We start from the raw sequence: 17123 nt of genomic DNA on the forward strand, positions 1-17123 counted from the left end.
TCATTGTTCCATCAATGATGGCAAACTGTCCTGGCCCAGATGCAGCAAAACAGGCCCAAACCATGATACTACCACCACCATGTTTCACAGATGGGATAAGGTTGTTATGCTGGAATGCAGTGTTTTCCTTCCTCCAAACATAGCGCTTCTCATTTAAACCAAAAAGTTCTATTTTGGTCTCATCCGTCCACAAAAGATTTTTCCAGTAGCCTTCTGGCTTGTCCACGTGATCTTAAGCAAACTGCAGATGAGCAGCAATGTTCTTTTTGGAGGGCGGTGGCTTTCTCCTTGCAACCCTGCCATGCACACCATTGTTGTTCAGTGTTTTCCTGATGGTGGACTCATGAACATTAACATTAGCCAGTGTGAGAGAGGCCTTCAGTTGCTTAGAAGTTACCCTGGGGTCCTTTGTGACCTTGCAGACTATTACACGCCTTGCTCTCGGAGTGATCTTTGTTGGTCCACCACTCCTGGGGAGGGTAATAATGGTCTTGAATTTCCTCCATTTGTACACAATCTGTCTGACTGTGGATTGGTGGAGTCCAAACTCTTTAGAGATGGTTTTGTAACCTTTTCCAGCCTGATGAGCATCGACAACGCTTTTTCTCAGGTCTTCAGAAATCTCCTTTGCTCGTGCCATGATACACTTCCACAAACATGTGTTGTGAAGATCAGACTTTGATAGATCCCTGTTCTTTAAATAAAACAGGGTGCCCACTCACACCTGATTGTCATCCCAGTGATTGAAAACACCTGACTCTAATTTCACCTTCAAATTAATTGCTAATCCTAGAGGTTCACATACTTTTGCCACTCACAGATATGTAATATTGGATCATTTTCCTCAATAAATAAATGACCAAGTATTATAATTTTGACTCCATTTGTTTAACTGGGTTCTCTTTATCTACTTTTAGGACTTGTGTGAAAATCTGATGATGTTTTAGGTTGTATTTATGCAGAAATATAGAAGATTCTAAAGGATTCACAAACATTCAAGCACCACTGTATGTGATGACTCCAGGCAGTGGTCACTTGGAGCAACTCGGCTGTTTATATTCTCTGCTTACATTAAAGTTTTACAAGTATTTTATCAAATTTATCCATTTGTAAGTAAGTATACCTTATTGTGGAGCATGTAAATGCCGCGATGATGCTGAAAAGAAAGCTCAAGCTGGAACTAGACTGCATTTCCACAGAGAAAATGCAAAGTGTGCTTCCTCAGCTGTGGCAAAGTGTCACCGACAGAAACTGGATCAGACATGAGACCACGTGCTCCAAATTCTTTTCATGAGCTTAGTTGCTCTCAGCGACCACTACATGACATCATTGCATACGTTAAGCGTATGTGGCATTTCAAAGAAATTCATTTTTCTCAAACGTTATTTGGGCCCACTTTACATGGGGACGGTCTGAAACAAAAACGCAAAAGTCCGTTTTCGTTCTCACTTTTTTCCGCGTCTACACGACCGTTTTCAAGGAGGAAATCTGCGTCTATACGGTGACGCATAAATGTGTGGAATTCAATTGGATGTGCATGCCAGGTGGCTAAGTGGTGCTGTGAAAGACCTCCGCCATGTCTGCACGTACGCGCAACGTCTTCCGTCTTGTCTGATCTGCACATCTGCGCCGCGAAAACTTTGACTACTCTGGCTATGGTAAGTAAGAAAGTAAGTAAAAAAAAAGTAAGCGCATACTATACCCGCCTCTGTTCATTAACGGTATGTGCAGATTCGGTATAGATGTTCGAAGGACTCCTGGACGTTTATTAAAGCTGCCAGAGCAGCTTGAAGGTCCATTGGATCGATGTAAGGCCCCGGTCACACCGCCCGAACTTTGCTGGAGCGTTCCTTGAACGGTAGGGAGGGGGGGCCGAATTTCGACAACGCTAGTCACCGCGCACAAAATGGGAAAAAAATCGAAAACACGGGCGTTGGCTTAGCGGTGCACCGCTGAAGCCGGCGTTGCTTTAGCGTTGGTTTAGCGGTAGCGAGCGTTGGTTTAGTGGTGACGCGAACGTTGGTATAGCGGCGTTCTGCGCATGCGGGCTTTGGCTCAGCGGGGGTATAAAGTTGGTTTAGCACCAATCATAGCAAGTCTGTCAGCATCCATGGTGATACAGTTTTACTGTTACTTTGAGCAAATTCGATATAGATGAGGTTTGAACTCAACGGCAGCTCGATTCCAAATGAGCTCCTGGTCCATTTCTCCCCGTATTTATAGCCAAATTCTGGTCCCGCTCCGACACCTCTATACCAACGCCAAACCAAAGTTCATCGCCGCCATGGATAGCTGCTTCAACGCCCGACACCACCGTTCCAGCAACCCCGTGTCCGCTCGTAAAACGCTTACAACCGCTCCACCGAAGTTTGTGCAACGTTTAATCGCCGCCCGGGCAATGCTGGCGAAGCAGCGGTGGTCCAGCGTTCAAGATTTCTGCGTTGGCCTAGCGGACCCAAGCGTCCACGAACTTGCGTCTAGCGGTGCCAAACTTTGACTGGGCGTTGGTGGAGCGGGGGCGAACTTTGCCGGGGCGGAAAATTGCCCCCTCCTCACCGCTCGCAAGATTTTGTGCAGCTCAAAACTTTCGGAGCGGTAGGAGGGCCCCTCGAGAAACATCAGCGGTGGCCGAGCGTATACGGCGTTGCTTTAACGGGGGCCAACTTTTGTTAAACGGTGGTGAACGGTTACGAGCGGTGATGAATTATTTTTCACCGCTTCAGGAACGCTCCAGCAAAGTTCGGGCGGTGTGACTGGGGCCTAATCAGACATGCTCTTACTTTTTTTCTTACTTCCCGGGCTGGCATGTACAGTATATGACACATGTATGACGTAAACGCATACCTGACGTGAGCAGATCCGAGCAGAGTTTCGTGTATTGGGTAGTTTAGACGGATATGCAACGGGGGCTGTTTTTAACTTATCCACTCTGGAAGGCGTTTTCAATTTTTTCCGTTTTTCAGCCTCGGAAATGCCGTCCCCGTGTAGACGAAAGGCACTTCCGATAAAATATTTAGTCGTTTTTACCCGACAGCGTCCTCGTGTAAACGGGTCCTTGGTCTCCGAAAATGAAAGTTTGATTTTTGAAATCTGCGACTACGTTTACGTCAAATAAGTTTGAGCATAAATCCGCTGGAGGATCCGTTTAAAGTTAAACTTGGTTAAAGTTAACATTAGTTAAATCAGGGTTTTGTTTGGTCTCCGGGTAGGAACTTTGGGGGTTGGTCGGTTGTGGGGTGTTTTTTGGTCCAAGCTGAACACGTGTCTGTGTGGGGAAAGTCACATGTTGGATGTTTTCAGCAAATTTCTTTTGTCTGCTGCAGCTGACCGAAACCTCATGAACGAAGCTGTTTGACCAGAGTAATTTCACACGCTGTGTTTTCTAATTTGTTCAGGATTACGCCTGTCCGCGGTGCGGGTCTGGCTTCATCGAGGAATTACCAGAGGAGAGAAGGTATGTTCTCCTGCCTAATGAATGAGCTGTGGATTATTTTTTTTGTTCATGTTTTCTCCACTGTTTGCCAGGAGAAGACCAAAATCCTGCCATTGTTTTCTGTGCATAGTTTACTTGAATGTTCCTATGAAAGATGCACATACAGTAGACCAATCCCACCCACTCCATCAGAACGTTTCCCTGATCCCACACCCACTCCATCAGAACATTTGACCAATTCTTCCCCCTTCTGCAGGACTTTTCACCAGTCCTCCCAAACGGAGGCTTAGCCAGGATTGGGAAGGTTGGGAGTGTTTTTCTCAAAGTCAGGAGTGTAACTTGGGCACGCACCAGAGGTCCGGGGGGTCTCCTCCAGGAAAGTTTTGAAAATTTCATCTTTTTGTGTGCAGTCTGGTGACTTCTGGAGCTGCAATTCTGAAGCCTTAGAAAGAAGTGAAAGCATTAATTTTAAGTGTGAATTACATTTTATTAGGCATTTAACACATTTTTTCTTTGCAGGAGGCTGAGGGTCTGCATCAGTCTCCCGTGGTCTCTTGGCAGAACTTTGCTTTCCCAATGGTTTCTTCTATTAAAACGTTTCTTAGCAATGCAGGGTTGGACTTAAAGCAGTCCCCATTGGGAAAATACTCTACAAAATCATAAAGGACTCCATTTTTGAAAGACCATGGGGTCCAGAGACTCGAAAATTTGAAAGTCTTAGTCAAACCCTCTACCTTCTGCATGGACACAATCTTGCTGTATTTGAATATTAATCAAAAGCAGCACAGTACGTCTTTCACAGACAGAATACTCATTGTTACTTTGAAATTTAGTTTTTGATCAGAGGATTAGTGTTTTTCACGACCCAATATTTCATCTAGATTATAACGTAACTAATATAGATGTCACAAAAACCTACATGTGTATATTGTAGTACATAGGTACTTGGTGGTGACGTTTAAAAAAAATCAATCTCTCCAAATAACCTGAACTTTGATAGATTTTATCCTGTTTGCGGTGGGCGTTCCCACCGCGAAACCCAAAGAGTGAAAGTGATTATCATGCCGTTACCATGGGAACGGTCTTTTATGAATGCGTAAGTGGACGCTCAGCGCTCTGACTCTGGTGTGACTGAGTAAGGTGGCAAGTTTTATTTCATCTGATTTAGGCCATTTAAAAACTGTAATATTATTTGGCAGTGGGCAGATAGGAAAGTATAAAGTTTCTGTCAGTATGTTTATCATGCTTGTATGATAAACTCGCGAAGATATTTATCTAAATACATAACCTACTCATTCTAAACCTGCCGGGCTTCGCCGGCGAATCTTTCAAAACTTGTAGGATTTTGCTTCCATTCAAGCCTCGTTTCGAAGTCTGACCAATAAGAGTGCTAAATTTTTGGCAGTGAATTTGATTTTCTTGATTTAACGTCCATATCTGGAAAGCACGCGTGCCGGGCACGCCCCAGGAAACCTCTGATTGTCGACAAAAATGTCCACAGGAATGCACAAAATTATTTCAGAAAACGACGCAATTTCACAAAATTTGGCTGAACACGGGTTAGTATAAAATTTATCGGCCGTGTTTGGGGGTTTATGGCCGTGTTTTTTGAGAACTGGCCGTGGAAAACATGGCTGCATTGCTCGCTAGCTAAGCCTATGCTCCCAAATCACAGATCAACCCATTTACATTAGTTTTTAAGTGGGTTGTTTCTCTCTGCAGGACAGAGACTGGGTCCACATCCACATCGTCCACCGGTGGTCAGAACCGTCATCCATTTGAGGTGAGTGAAGTTTGGAGCAGTTACAGCTTGTGCTCGTTACCCAACTGGAATATGACGAAACAGAATTTTAATTATGCTTTTTGTTCTAGTTTAGGTGTGTGTGTGTGTGTGTGTGTGTGTGTCCCCCCATAACCCCACGTCCAGTGACACAAGTCGAGCAGTGTTTCATAAGTGCTTATATTTAGTGTCACTGCACGAGGATGTTTCACTGTATACCCTGCCACGTAAAATTCCACTTCCTTTCAAAACTGTTATTACAGCAGACATGGCAAATGATACTTTTCAGGAATATCAGGTGACTCTTCCGCTCATTAAATGAAAATAAAAAGGAAGAATTCTGTAGTTCAGTGTATTTTATTTTAATGTTTTCACTCTCTTTTTTCCACGTTGTTGCTCTTCGTCTGTTTCAGTGTTTTTGTTGTGAAAAGCAAAACGCTGCTCATTTGACACAAGTAGATGATGTGTTGCATCGAGCATTTTAGCGAACTTTCCATCCAGTTGTGCATTTTGTGATAAAAGCATAAAATTTGGTACACACAGGCAAAGGTATTCTCAAAAAATTTGGATATCGAGCCCTCACCAATTTTCAGTGTCACCCATACCAGCCATTTTTCAAAATGTCTGCCATTGTTCGTCAGTGATGGCTGTTTTCTGATCAGTTTTCTTATCAGGGATGGATAGCTAATGATATTTAGGACATAATTAGCTCTATCTATTGATCAGTGGTCATCATTTTCTGTGTAAAATGTAATAGAGTGGATGTCGAAACACAGCCAGGGCACACTGGTGACACCGCTGGTGTGAAACTCAGCATGGGGTTCAGCGTCAGCTAAATACACTCTGCTTTAAAGCCATATTTTTTGGGTCTGCTTGTAGTGATAATTTAGGAGTAGTGTAACTTAAATTTTAAATGCTATCTTATGTTAGCCTCACATCTACACACAGGTCAATTTTCACATCCGAACCTACTTGTATCCCATACCTGAATGTGTTTCTCTAAAGTAAAAGGTGGTAAAAGGATAATCCCTTGGCCTTTACTTCAAGAAATTGTAAAATAAAATGTCAAAAATCTTGAAATTTGTGGAACTTGATGGTCAAGGACCATCAACTTCTTGCACAGCCAGAACTGACTGGAAGCTCTGTATTATATGCCAAGAACAAAAGGCAGAGACGTTGACCTGTCCTTTGCAGTCCAAGCTACAAAGGGAGTGGATACAATTCACTTGCAGAGCACGTGATTCAGTGCGCTGAGCTTGGCCAGCTCCCTTCAACCATCACACTTGAAAGACTGGATGAGGGTCAAGCTATTGAAGCAGCCATGGTTCCGAACAAGGCTCAATACCATCATATATGCAGGCTGAAGTATAATGGAACCAAGCGCAAAAACGAGCTCCGGGAACAGGCAGTGAAAGTCCTGACCCACAGACAGAATACAAGCGCGCAAGGTCCCAATCATCAAGGATTTCTGAAATGAGGCAAGACACCTGCTTCTTTTGCAGACAGCCTGCTGACCATGATGGCCTCCATGTCATTACAAAACTTCAGTTGGACAAAAGGGTACGCATTAGTGCAACCCTTCTTCAAGACCCGGAACTACTATGGCGACTTGGCGCCGGGGATGTGGTGGCCCTCAAAACAAAATATCACACCAGATGCCTAATGGGTCTCTAGAATTGTGTAAAAGGTCAACCTTGAAGGTCTTCATGATAATGGTCAGGGACGGGCAGCATAAGCCTCTGATATCGTGTCTGCTGAGCTGGTCCTTTACATTGAAGAGACAAGGCAAGATGAGGAGACTGCACCAGTCTTCAAGCTGTCTGAACTTGCCCTGCTCTACAAGTCGCAATTGGAACAGCGTGGAGTAGAGGTTAAGAGTTCACGCTCCACGACTGAAGGAGGGGCTTCTTGCTGAGTTCCCTGATATGCAATCGTACAGCAAGGTTAGAGATGTCCTGATGGCCTTTGAAGATGTTGGCACTGCTCTTGCCAAAGCCTGTGAGCAGGACAGCAACGAAGATGCTGTGCACATTGCACGTGCTGCACAGATTGTCCAATGTCAGATATTTGGTGAGGCCAAACCATTTAATGGTTTCCTTGAAAGATACCAAGAGGAATCTGTGCCACAACTGTTGCTTGCCTGAGTGAACATGGTCTTCGAGGGACCCAGCATAAAAGACCAGATGGCAGAAGCATCATCTCCTGCAGCTCTTGTAATTGCTCAGTTGCTAAAATTCAACAGCGTCAAGCATGAGCAGGCACCAGGGACAGCAGCTTTTCTCAGACGCAGTACTTCACAGGAAACACCAGTTCCTTTATACATAGGATTGATGCTGCATGCCCACACACCCAAAAGGGAACTTTTAGAGAGAATGGCACACCTGGGTTTGAGCATATCCTATGATCATGTTCTTCAGCTATTAGCTCAGATGGGGAAACAATGTTTGCCAGCAATTTCAAATAGAATAAGTGTTATGTCTATAATTTCACAATCATGTGTTTACCACTGTTCCTGTTGACAGTATTGATAAACCCAGTTCAGCAACAGCTAGGAATTCTTTCCATGGCACAGTAATCTCTCTGCTCCATCATTCGTTGGTGAACAGGGTGACTGAAGCCTTCCTGTGCTGGGTGGGCCAGTGGAGAATGCTCCAAAACCACTGACTGCTTGCCAGAATACTACAGAGGTTGCCCCCTTACTTGCAATATCAAGGTGTTGCAGGTACCAGAAACCAGGATTAGAAATTGCTTCAGCTGGCACATCAAGGAAAAGTACCAGTGGTTGAATAATGCAAGGGGGGTTGTTGAAAACAAAGCTATTGCAGATGATGCATTGAATACCTCTTGGACTGCCTTCCATGCTAGCTGACAACCACCAGGAATTCATGCCACATGTTCCACTGCTGTCCTTCCACTGTTTCAGGAAAACGCTCAATTTGTGGCCATGATTAAGCGTTCACTTGATCCAATCTGCAAAGCCGTGAAACACCCGAATATCAAAAAACAAGCAGACTAATTGGTCTCTCTCAAGCAAGACATAGAGCTGTTTTCAAGGTTGTACTTTGCTTACCAGACCAGAGATGGAAACCTTCATGAGTTCTTTCGACATGAGAACCAGCCATATCCCCCAGCACTGTGTGATGGTTGAGGTCTCCGTCTGAGGCAGAAGAATGATCATCTTTCATACCTGGAAAATGTTCATAGTGCACACTCTGACCGCCCCAGTGTTACCTGCACTATTGTAGTTGGGGAAGCCATCACCCAGATGCTGAAACCAACTTCTGTAAAGACCTTTGAGTATGCCCAAGTGATCTTCATTCCATATCTGAACAGGAAACTTCAAAGTGTGTCCAGGCTTGATCTGGTGTGGGACTGCTATTTGTCTGAGTCTTGGAAAGTTGTTACAAGAGCAAAGTGTGGGAAAGGGGTGCAGAAAGTTGACTGCAAGAAGACTGAGGTGTTCACCTTACTCTCAGATGCTCTGGTCAGATGGTTTGTGCAGGAAGAGAAGCAGCTTGTTGTCACAGATGTAGAAGTCCTCAGCAAACCACCACTTCCAGAATTGTCTGCAATTGCTTCATGTACATATGAGGAAGCTGATAGTCGCATGTTATGGCAGCAAGAAATGGCCATCGGAAAATCGTGATTCAGATTGTGGATGCTGATGATGTGGTGCTGGCTATGGCAGTGGCTCAGGGTCTACAGTCAGATGAGCTTTGGTTGGCATTTGGAACAGGAAAGTCTTTTTGATACCGAGCAGCCCATGAAATTGCAGCAAGGTTAGGACCTGAGAAGGCATGTACGTTTCCCATGTTCCATGCATTGACAGGCTGTGACACTGTATCAAGCTTTGTTGGCCATGGGAAGAAGACTGTATGGGCTGTTTTTCCTGAGCATTAACACATGCCTAGTTGGAATGGTCTTCTGCCCCAGATGACTCACCACAAGAGGTAATGGCCACGATCGAGAGGTTTATTATCCTGCTGTATGACTGAACCAGCACATGCAAAGAAATAGATTAGGCAAGGAGGAAGACGTTTGCGAAGAGGCACAATGTGCCATCAGTCCCTCCAACAAAGGTTGCCTTTGATCAGCATGTTATGAGAGCAGTGTACCAAGCAGGCCATGTGTGGGGTCAGATGTTGGTGTCCACACCAGAACTAACTTCACCATGTAGATGGGGCTGGTCAAAGACCTCTGAAGGGCACTATGAACCCTTCTGGACATGCCTACCAGATGCAGCCCAGTCCAGCCATGAACTTATCTCCTGCAAATGTAAGAAGAGTTGTGTTAGGCAGTGCAAGTGCAAAAAAGCTGCATTAGACTGCACAGCCCTCGGTTACTCTGAAGGGGAGTGCTGAATAGACTTTCCTGTGATCGACCCTGGGTTTGGGCAGTTATTGTTTATCAGTTATTTTGAGTGTTGAATTGTAGCTTCTGAGCAATTCTGAATCTCTTAATTCAAATTCTGAATTGCAAAATAAGTATCGTTTGACACATCATCCATATCAGAATAATCTAGGCAAGTTTATTCAAATTACAATTTTCATCCTGATCATGGCCGCCATCTTGAAAATTGTGCAGTATAATCCAAATGGCAGTTCTCAAGAACTATGTATGGTAGAAAAATTGAAATAATTATGCCGTCAATATAATTAAATATCCTTCCCTAATAGAAAATTAAGAACACAGCGGTCACTGGCAACCACTGGTGGCCATTTTGAAAAACGGTTGCCATGGGAGACATGTTGAAAATTGGTGATGCCGCAATAGCCTTATTTTTCATTTATTTATTGGAACGCCTTTGGCTACGTGTGTACCAAATTTTATGCTTTTATCACAAAATGCACAACTGTTATGGTCATCTGCACCACTAATAAAATGTTTCTTTTTAGTGGGAAGACATTTAATTTGGAGATAAATGGGTGGTTTTGTGGCTAGTTTGTGGAGATATTGCACTTACATTGTGGCTATCGTGCTGGCTTACTGTTATCAGTAAGACCATGGCAACTGGTAATAAACTAGTGATATGAACACCCACTACCAAGCGGCATAAAGCAATTGGATTTAAATGATCTGAAAAATCACTTGTTGGTGTGATCACGAGGTAAGTTTTGGTGAGCTGAATTCATTGCTACGTATGAGTCCCAATGCACTGTCTAGTATGGAAAAAGGAGCCTGTGGATTTGCAAAAAAAAAAGGGCAAAAGCAAGTGAACTACAGTGGCCGTCTTGCCGTTTTCTCAGAATGTGGACCCGAGACTGTTTACCTTCTCACACCCGTACAACCAACTGGCTCTGGACATCTTTGAAGAAGCTTTTGATTTCGGGATGGGTATGCCATCTGAGGAAGGGCGAGACACTGAGAACCAGCGCGAGGGGGAGATGCCATTACACCAGCGCTACAGGGCCAGACAACCTCTGGGGCGATGGGTTCCCCGGAGACAAGGGACACGGCACGAAGGAGTGCCCACTCTAGAGGGGTGAGTACTGGACAGAACATGCAGTTATTGCCAAGCAGTGCCAACTGTAGAGCAGTGATGGGACAGTTGGCATGTAGTGCCAGTGCATTTCCGTTTGAGTGTGACTTGATTGCTGTATGGGCTTTGTCCCTCTGTCAGAAAAATAATTTGCTGAAGGGGAAAAAGGTGAGGTTTAGCAGCACATCTAACACTACGTTCAGACTGCAACCTGAAACGACCCATATCCGATTTGTTGTGAAATCCGATTTTTTTGTTAGGCCATTCACATTACCAATTATATGAGACTTGTATGCGATCTCCAATATGAACGGAAAACGACCCAAAAGTGTCCCGCATGCGCAAATTGACACGGAATAAGCACATCTACGTAATACGTAAACAAAAAAAAGCGCGCTCTTCAAGTTTAATGATTTTTTTTGTTTGTTTAATTATCTGGTTAGTTTTAAAGTGTGAGGTCTTGTGTGTGTTTTTGTTTCTGAACTGAAATGAAAACGTGTAGCCTGGTAACGAGGGTTGACTCCTAAATGTCTCTCTGATTTCTATATAAGTGCACTACATGTTACTAGGAAGTAATGGATTTTTAAACTCTATATACGCTACGTTCACACTGCAAGGCTTAATGCTCAATTCCGATTTTTTTGTGAAATCCGATTTTTTTGTGAGGTCGTTCACATTAACAAATATATGCGACTTGTATGTGATCCTCAGTATGAACGAAAAGCGACCTAAAAGTGTTCCGCATGCGCACTGCAGGATACGACGACGTCACACGCAGTGAGCACGGCCAGTGTTTACGGAAGTAAAACCGCCCGGTTGCGGTATGACTCATCCAATCTAGCTTGAATAGCTGCATCCCCCCAAATGGAAATCAGCTCCCTAACCTTTGCGTCCTTCCATTGAGAAGATTCAGAACCTTCACAGCCCGAAGCGTCCCTCGCATTGATGTCATGCGCAGGGGCGCAGATACGTTTTTTGAACTGGGGGGGACAAAAAACTGGGGGGGGGCCAAAGCTGCCAGCAAACCAACCCCGATATGCCTGGCAAACTTGTTGTTAGTAACCATAGCAACCAAGCTCGAGCTCACAACCTGTGCAGTCTGCGCAGCTCAACCAACCGAATATCAGTCTTTGTTTTGTTTTATGTGAGTTGTTGCAACTATGTATACACTGCCGTGCACCTCAATAAACCGAATGGTAATTAGTCTTTTGATTTTTCCGTGAGGTTTGCCTTATGCAAAGAAAGACAGCATAGACGTTTTTTCCTCCCTATAAGTGGGGGGGGACCGAATGAGGTGAATTTAAATATGACTCGTCCCACCCTCTATCTGCGCCCGTGATTATGCGCCATGTTGTTGTAACTTTTTTTGAGAGACCCGCCGCCTACTTCAGCGCAGAATAGTGACGTTTGTGGCTTGTTGATGACGTGTAAGTCGGATGAATGCGACCTGGCGGTTCAGACTGAAGTCGCATATGAAAAGAGCGGATAGGAATCGGAATTAGGACCACGTATCCAAACGGCCTGGGTCGGATTTGAAAAAATCGGATCCGTGTCGTTCATATTGTCAATAAAAGATCGGATACAGGTCACATATGGGCGAAAAGATCGGATTTGAGTCACTTCAGCCTGCAGTGTGAACGTAGCCATAGTGCACTCGAGCTTCAGTAGGCAGTCATTTGGGATACGGCCGCTGTATTACCAAACTCTTAATTCAGGCTTAATAATTTGCACATATTTATTTCGTCATATTAATAAACTTTTTCTACATTTTTATAAATATTTATTTAGATTGTTTATAGCCAGCTGAATTCTGCAACTTCTCTCAGCGCTGGCTCAAGGACACCAGTGCAGTTTGCTATGGAGATGAGGCGAGACCTGGCGATGTGGTTTTTGTGGCGGCGGCGGAACTCGCACAATAATCTGATTGTGGGCAGCAGACTAATGAGACCGAAGGTGTCATATTACTGGAAATTTCCAGAACAATCTTATAATCTTGTAATACAGGATGGTTTAAGTTATAAATCAGTTATAGAAACTGTTTTATTTAATCAGGCTAACAGATCAACATCCAGGTCCCTACCAAATCCACCATTAGCTTGATCAATTCTATAAAAGTCTATTTAAATTCTGAAAACTGTACAAATGTTGTTGTTTTCCACCAAAGAGGCGGGATTAGCCAACGCAGAATAGTGACGTTTGTCTCTTGTTGATGATGTGTAGGTCGCATGAATGCGACCTGTCCGGTCAGACTGCAGTCGCATGTGAAAATAACGGATATGCATCGGAATTAGGACCACATATACAAGCGGCCTGGGTCGCATGTGAAAAAATCGGATCTGTGTCGTTGAGATTGTCAATAACAAATCGGATACAGGTCGCATATGGGCAAAAAAATCGGATATGGGTCGTTTCAGGGTGCAGTCTGAACGTAGTCTAACAAAATCGCTTTAGACCTTGTTTTAAAATGATTTTAATTTACTATTATGCGGTTTAGGAACCATGTCTCTGTCACAAATACAGTGTAAGGATTTGTTTCTGTTTCAACAGAATAATTCAGCAGTTAATAAATGGAGTCATTGCGTCAACAGCTCTGCCAAACGTGGGAATGGTGCCATGGTATGATAATACGGAATTTACACTTATTAATTGATTTATTTCAACTGTCACATGGTCTGATCACTTTTTTTTTTTATTTTTTAGGGAAATGCTACATTCAAATCCAATGGACTATGCATGGAATGGAGGTGAATTAGATGCCATTATAACACAGGTATACACCTGACGGGTTTCCATCATTCTTTTATTATGAAAATTGCTGCTATTTTCTGAAAACAGAAGTCGCAAGTAGTCTCTCATGTTTAAAAAAAAAAAAAAATGCAAAGCTGATGTAATTCGTCAAACCAAATTTGCAAAATATACTGTTGGGCTTTGAATTTTTTTTTTCTTCTTCTTCCTACAGTTATTAAATCGGTTGGGAAATACGGGTCCACCTCCTGCAGACCAAGAAATGATCAAAAACCTCCCGACAGTTCAGATCACAGAGGAGCATGTGGGTGAGTCGCTGCCCGTGGTGCGTGTTTATTACTGCTGCATTGTGGAAGGATATGGACTGGAGAAACATCTGACTAGTTTTTTGCTACTCGTTTAACCGCCGCTCATGATTTTGATTGTGTGATAAACCGTGAATGTGAAAACAGCTGGTTTGGTTGGTCACCGCTGATCCTGTTTTCATGAGATTTCCCTGTGAGGTAAAGCACTCGCTCAGTGGGAACACAAGCACGTCGAGGGAACGCAAGTGTATTCTAGTGTATGTACAGTAAGTAAGTTTAATTTGTATAGCACATTTAAACACAGCATACACTGACCAAAGTGCTGTACAGAGTCAGTATTAAAAGACAAATTATCAAAAAGAAAATAAAAAAAGAAATAAATAAAATAAAACTATAATAATAACAACAACAATAAGCTGATGGTTCGGGAAAGGCCAAGGAGTAGAGATGGGTTTTTAGCCTAGATTTAAAGGCAAAGATGGAGGGAGCAGATCTGATGTCCGGTGGGAGCTGATTCCAGAGACGTGGAGCAGCAACAGAAAAAGCTCTGTCACCTCTCTGCTTCAGCCGCGAGCGAGGTACATGAAGAAGCCCTGTGTTAGAGGATCTTGCGCTACGTTCACACTGCAAGGCTTAATGCTCAATTCCGATTTTTTTGTGAAATCCGATTTTTTTTGTGAGGTCGTTCACATTAACAAATATATGCGACTTGTATGTGATCCTCAGTATGAACGAAAAGCGACCTAAAAGTGTTCCGCATGCGCACTGCAGGATACGACGACGTCACACGCAGTGAGCATGGCCAGTGTTTACGGAAGTAAAACCGCCCGGTTGCGGTATGACCCATCCAATCTAGCTTGAATAGCTGTATCCCCCCAAATGGAAATCAGCTCCCTAACCTCTGCGTCCTTCCATTGAGAAGATTCAGAACCTTCACAGCCCGAAGCGTCCCTCGCATTGATGTCATGCGCAGGGGCGCAGATACGTTTTTTGAACTGGGGGGGACAAAAAACTGGGGGGGACAAAGCTGCCAGCAAACCAACCCCAACCCCGATATGCCTGTCAAACTTGTTAGTAACCATAGCAACCAAGCTCGAGCCCGCAACCTGTGCAGTCTGCGCAGCTCAACCAACTGAATATCAGTCTTTGTTTTATGTGAGTTGTTGCAACTATGTATACACTGCTGTGCACCTCAATAAACCGAATGGTAATTAGTCTTTTGATTTTTCCGTGAGGTTTGCCTTATGCAAAGAAAGACAGCATAGACGTTTTTTCCTCCCTATAAGTGGGGGGGACCGAACGAGGTGAATTTAAATCTGGGTGGGACTCGTCCCACCCTCTATCTGCGCCCGTGATTATGCGCCATGTTGTTGTAACTTTTTTTGAGAGACCCGCCGCCTACTTCAGCGCAGAATAGTGACGTTTGTGGCTTGTTGATGACGTGTAAGTCGGATGAATGCGACCTGGCGGTTCAGACTGAAGTCGCATATGAAAAGAGCGGATAGGAATCGGAATTAGGACCACATATCCAAACGGCCTGGGTCGGATTTGAAAAAATCGGATCTGTGTCGTTCATATTGTCAATAAAAGATCGGATACAGGTCACATGTGGGCGAAAAGATCGGATTTGAGTCACTTCAGCCTGCAGTGTGAACGTAGCCTTAGAGACCTTCGGACTGAGTGGGGCTGTAAAAGGTCATTGATGTAGGCTGGGGCCAGCCCACTGAGTGCTTTAAAAACAAATAATAAGACTTTAAAGTGCTGATGACACGTTTTTGACATCTTTGGCGATGTTTTATAACATAAAAAGTAATTCCCGATGATCCATATATTAATTCACGAAGGCGCCTATTTTACAAGTTATGATAAAAAACGCGGCTATTTGACGCAAATTTGATGGGGCTGCAGCACCCAGGAGACAAAAGAGGAGGAGGAGCTATATGACGTCAGCGAAAGAACCTTCCTCCTAACTTACCAGTTTGTTGTTGATGCGACAGGTGTTCAGTTTGTCATTATTAGTATTATTATTATAAATTTTATATATATATATATATATATATATATATATATATATATATAATATATATATATATATATATATAAATAAAATTAGTTATTATGCCTTCGCGTTGTGTTGCCGGCTTTTGCTCCAAAACCTACAAGGATGGGGTAAGTTTATTCAAGTTTCCCAGAGATCCCGAGCTGCATGCGAAGTGGGTGAAGCAAGTCAGGCGCGCTCGTGACAAGTGGGAGCCCTCACCAACATCCGTCCTGTGCTCTGAACACTTCGATTTGGATTGTTTTGACACCCTTCCCAGCTTAAAGGAATCTCTTGGGTGTTCAGTTCAGCACAAACGTGTGTTACTACCATCAGCAGTGCCTACACAGTGTTGCCAGATTGGGAGGTTTCCCGCCCAGTTGAGCGGTTTCAAGTGCATTTTGGTGGGTTTTGAACATATTTTGGGCTGGAAAACGTCAGCAGTATCTGTTGCCAGATCTGTTGCCAGATACTGCTGACGTTTTCCAGCCCAAAATATGTTCAAAACCCACCAAAATGCACTTGAAACCGCCCAACTGGGCGGGATTCCTCCCAATCTGGCAACACTGCCAGTATTCCGGAGGAGGTCTACTAGTAGCTATGCCGGATCCAAAGACAGTCCTCCTGTCAGAACATGTGTTGTGAAACGACATAAGATAAAGGTACGTAGAGCTATAGATTCTACATGATAATCATAAATGTAATCATAAAGTCGGCGTGATATCAGTCATGTATTTGCTTGTGAAAGCTTGCGGCTTTCATGTAACTGCCGCCTAGCAACGAGAGGCAAAGGGTAAAGAGGGTAGGCTATCATAGATTCTATTCGGAAGAGATCAACACAATTCTAGACTCCCAGAAGAGGAAGAGCTGGGGGCGTTGTGGCTCAGGTGGCTAAGGCGCCATACCATAAATCCGGGGACCCGGCTTCGATTCCGACCCAAGGTCGTTTCCCGAGCCCTCCCCGTCTCTCTCTCCCACTCATTTCCTGTCTTGTCTCTACACTGTCCTATCCAATAAAGGTGAAAAAAGCCCAAAAAATATCTTTAAAAAAAAAAAGAAGAGGAAGAGCTAGCACTAGAGAGTTCACCGGCATTTTCATGCGCTGTTTCCATCGAGTAGAACCAGAGTAGAACAGCCAGTGAACCGCAGCGTGTTCTTCCGCTGACGTCACAACATGGCCGTGAGCCACGGACCCAGTTTTCTTGCGCTGTACAATTAAAAGTTGGATATTCGCGTAACAACAGCTTCTTTTCACGTAATTATAACAGAAATCTAACGTTTGCCATGTTGTATAGTTTATTTAAGAAATTGCATAGAGTCATGTTCGTGTCATCAGCACTTTA

General features: G+C 43.8%; 1 protein-coding gene across 1 annotated transcript in view; it reads left to right on the forward strand.

Annotated features, from left to right (window-relative positions):
- The window catches only part of LOC132871740 (E3 ubiquitin-protein ligase RNF126-like), a 57691-nt gene that overhangs the window by 18309 nt on the left and 22259 nt on the right, over window positions 1-17123 (forward strand). The window contains exons 2-7 of the mRNA XM_060906205.1: window positions 3396-3454; window positions 5156-5216; window positions 10460-10695; window positions 13240-13308; window positions 13393-13462; window positions 13652-13745. Coding sequence (XP_060762188.1) covers window positions 3396-3454; window positions 5156-5216; window positions 10460-10695; window positions 13240-13308; window positions 13393-13462; window positions 13652-13745 — 589 coding nt within the window. The remainder of the gene's footprint in view (window positions 1-3395; window positions 3455-5155; window positions 5217-10459; window positions 10696-13239; window positions 13309-13392; window positions 13463-13651; window positions 13746-17123) is intronic.

This window comes from Neoarius graeffei, chromosome 23 (assembly GCF_027579695.1).
Source record: "Neoarius graeffei isolate fNeoGra1 chromosome 23, fNeoGra1.pri, whole genome shotgun sequence".
NCBI lineage: Eukaryota > Metazoa > Chordata > Actinopteri > Siluriformes > Ariidae > Neoarius > Neoarius graeffei.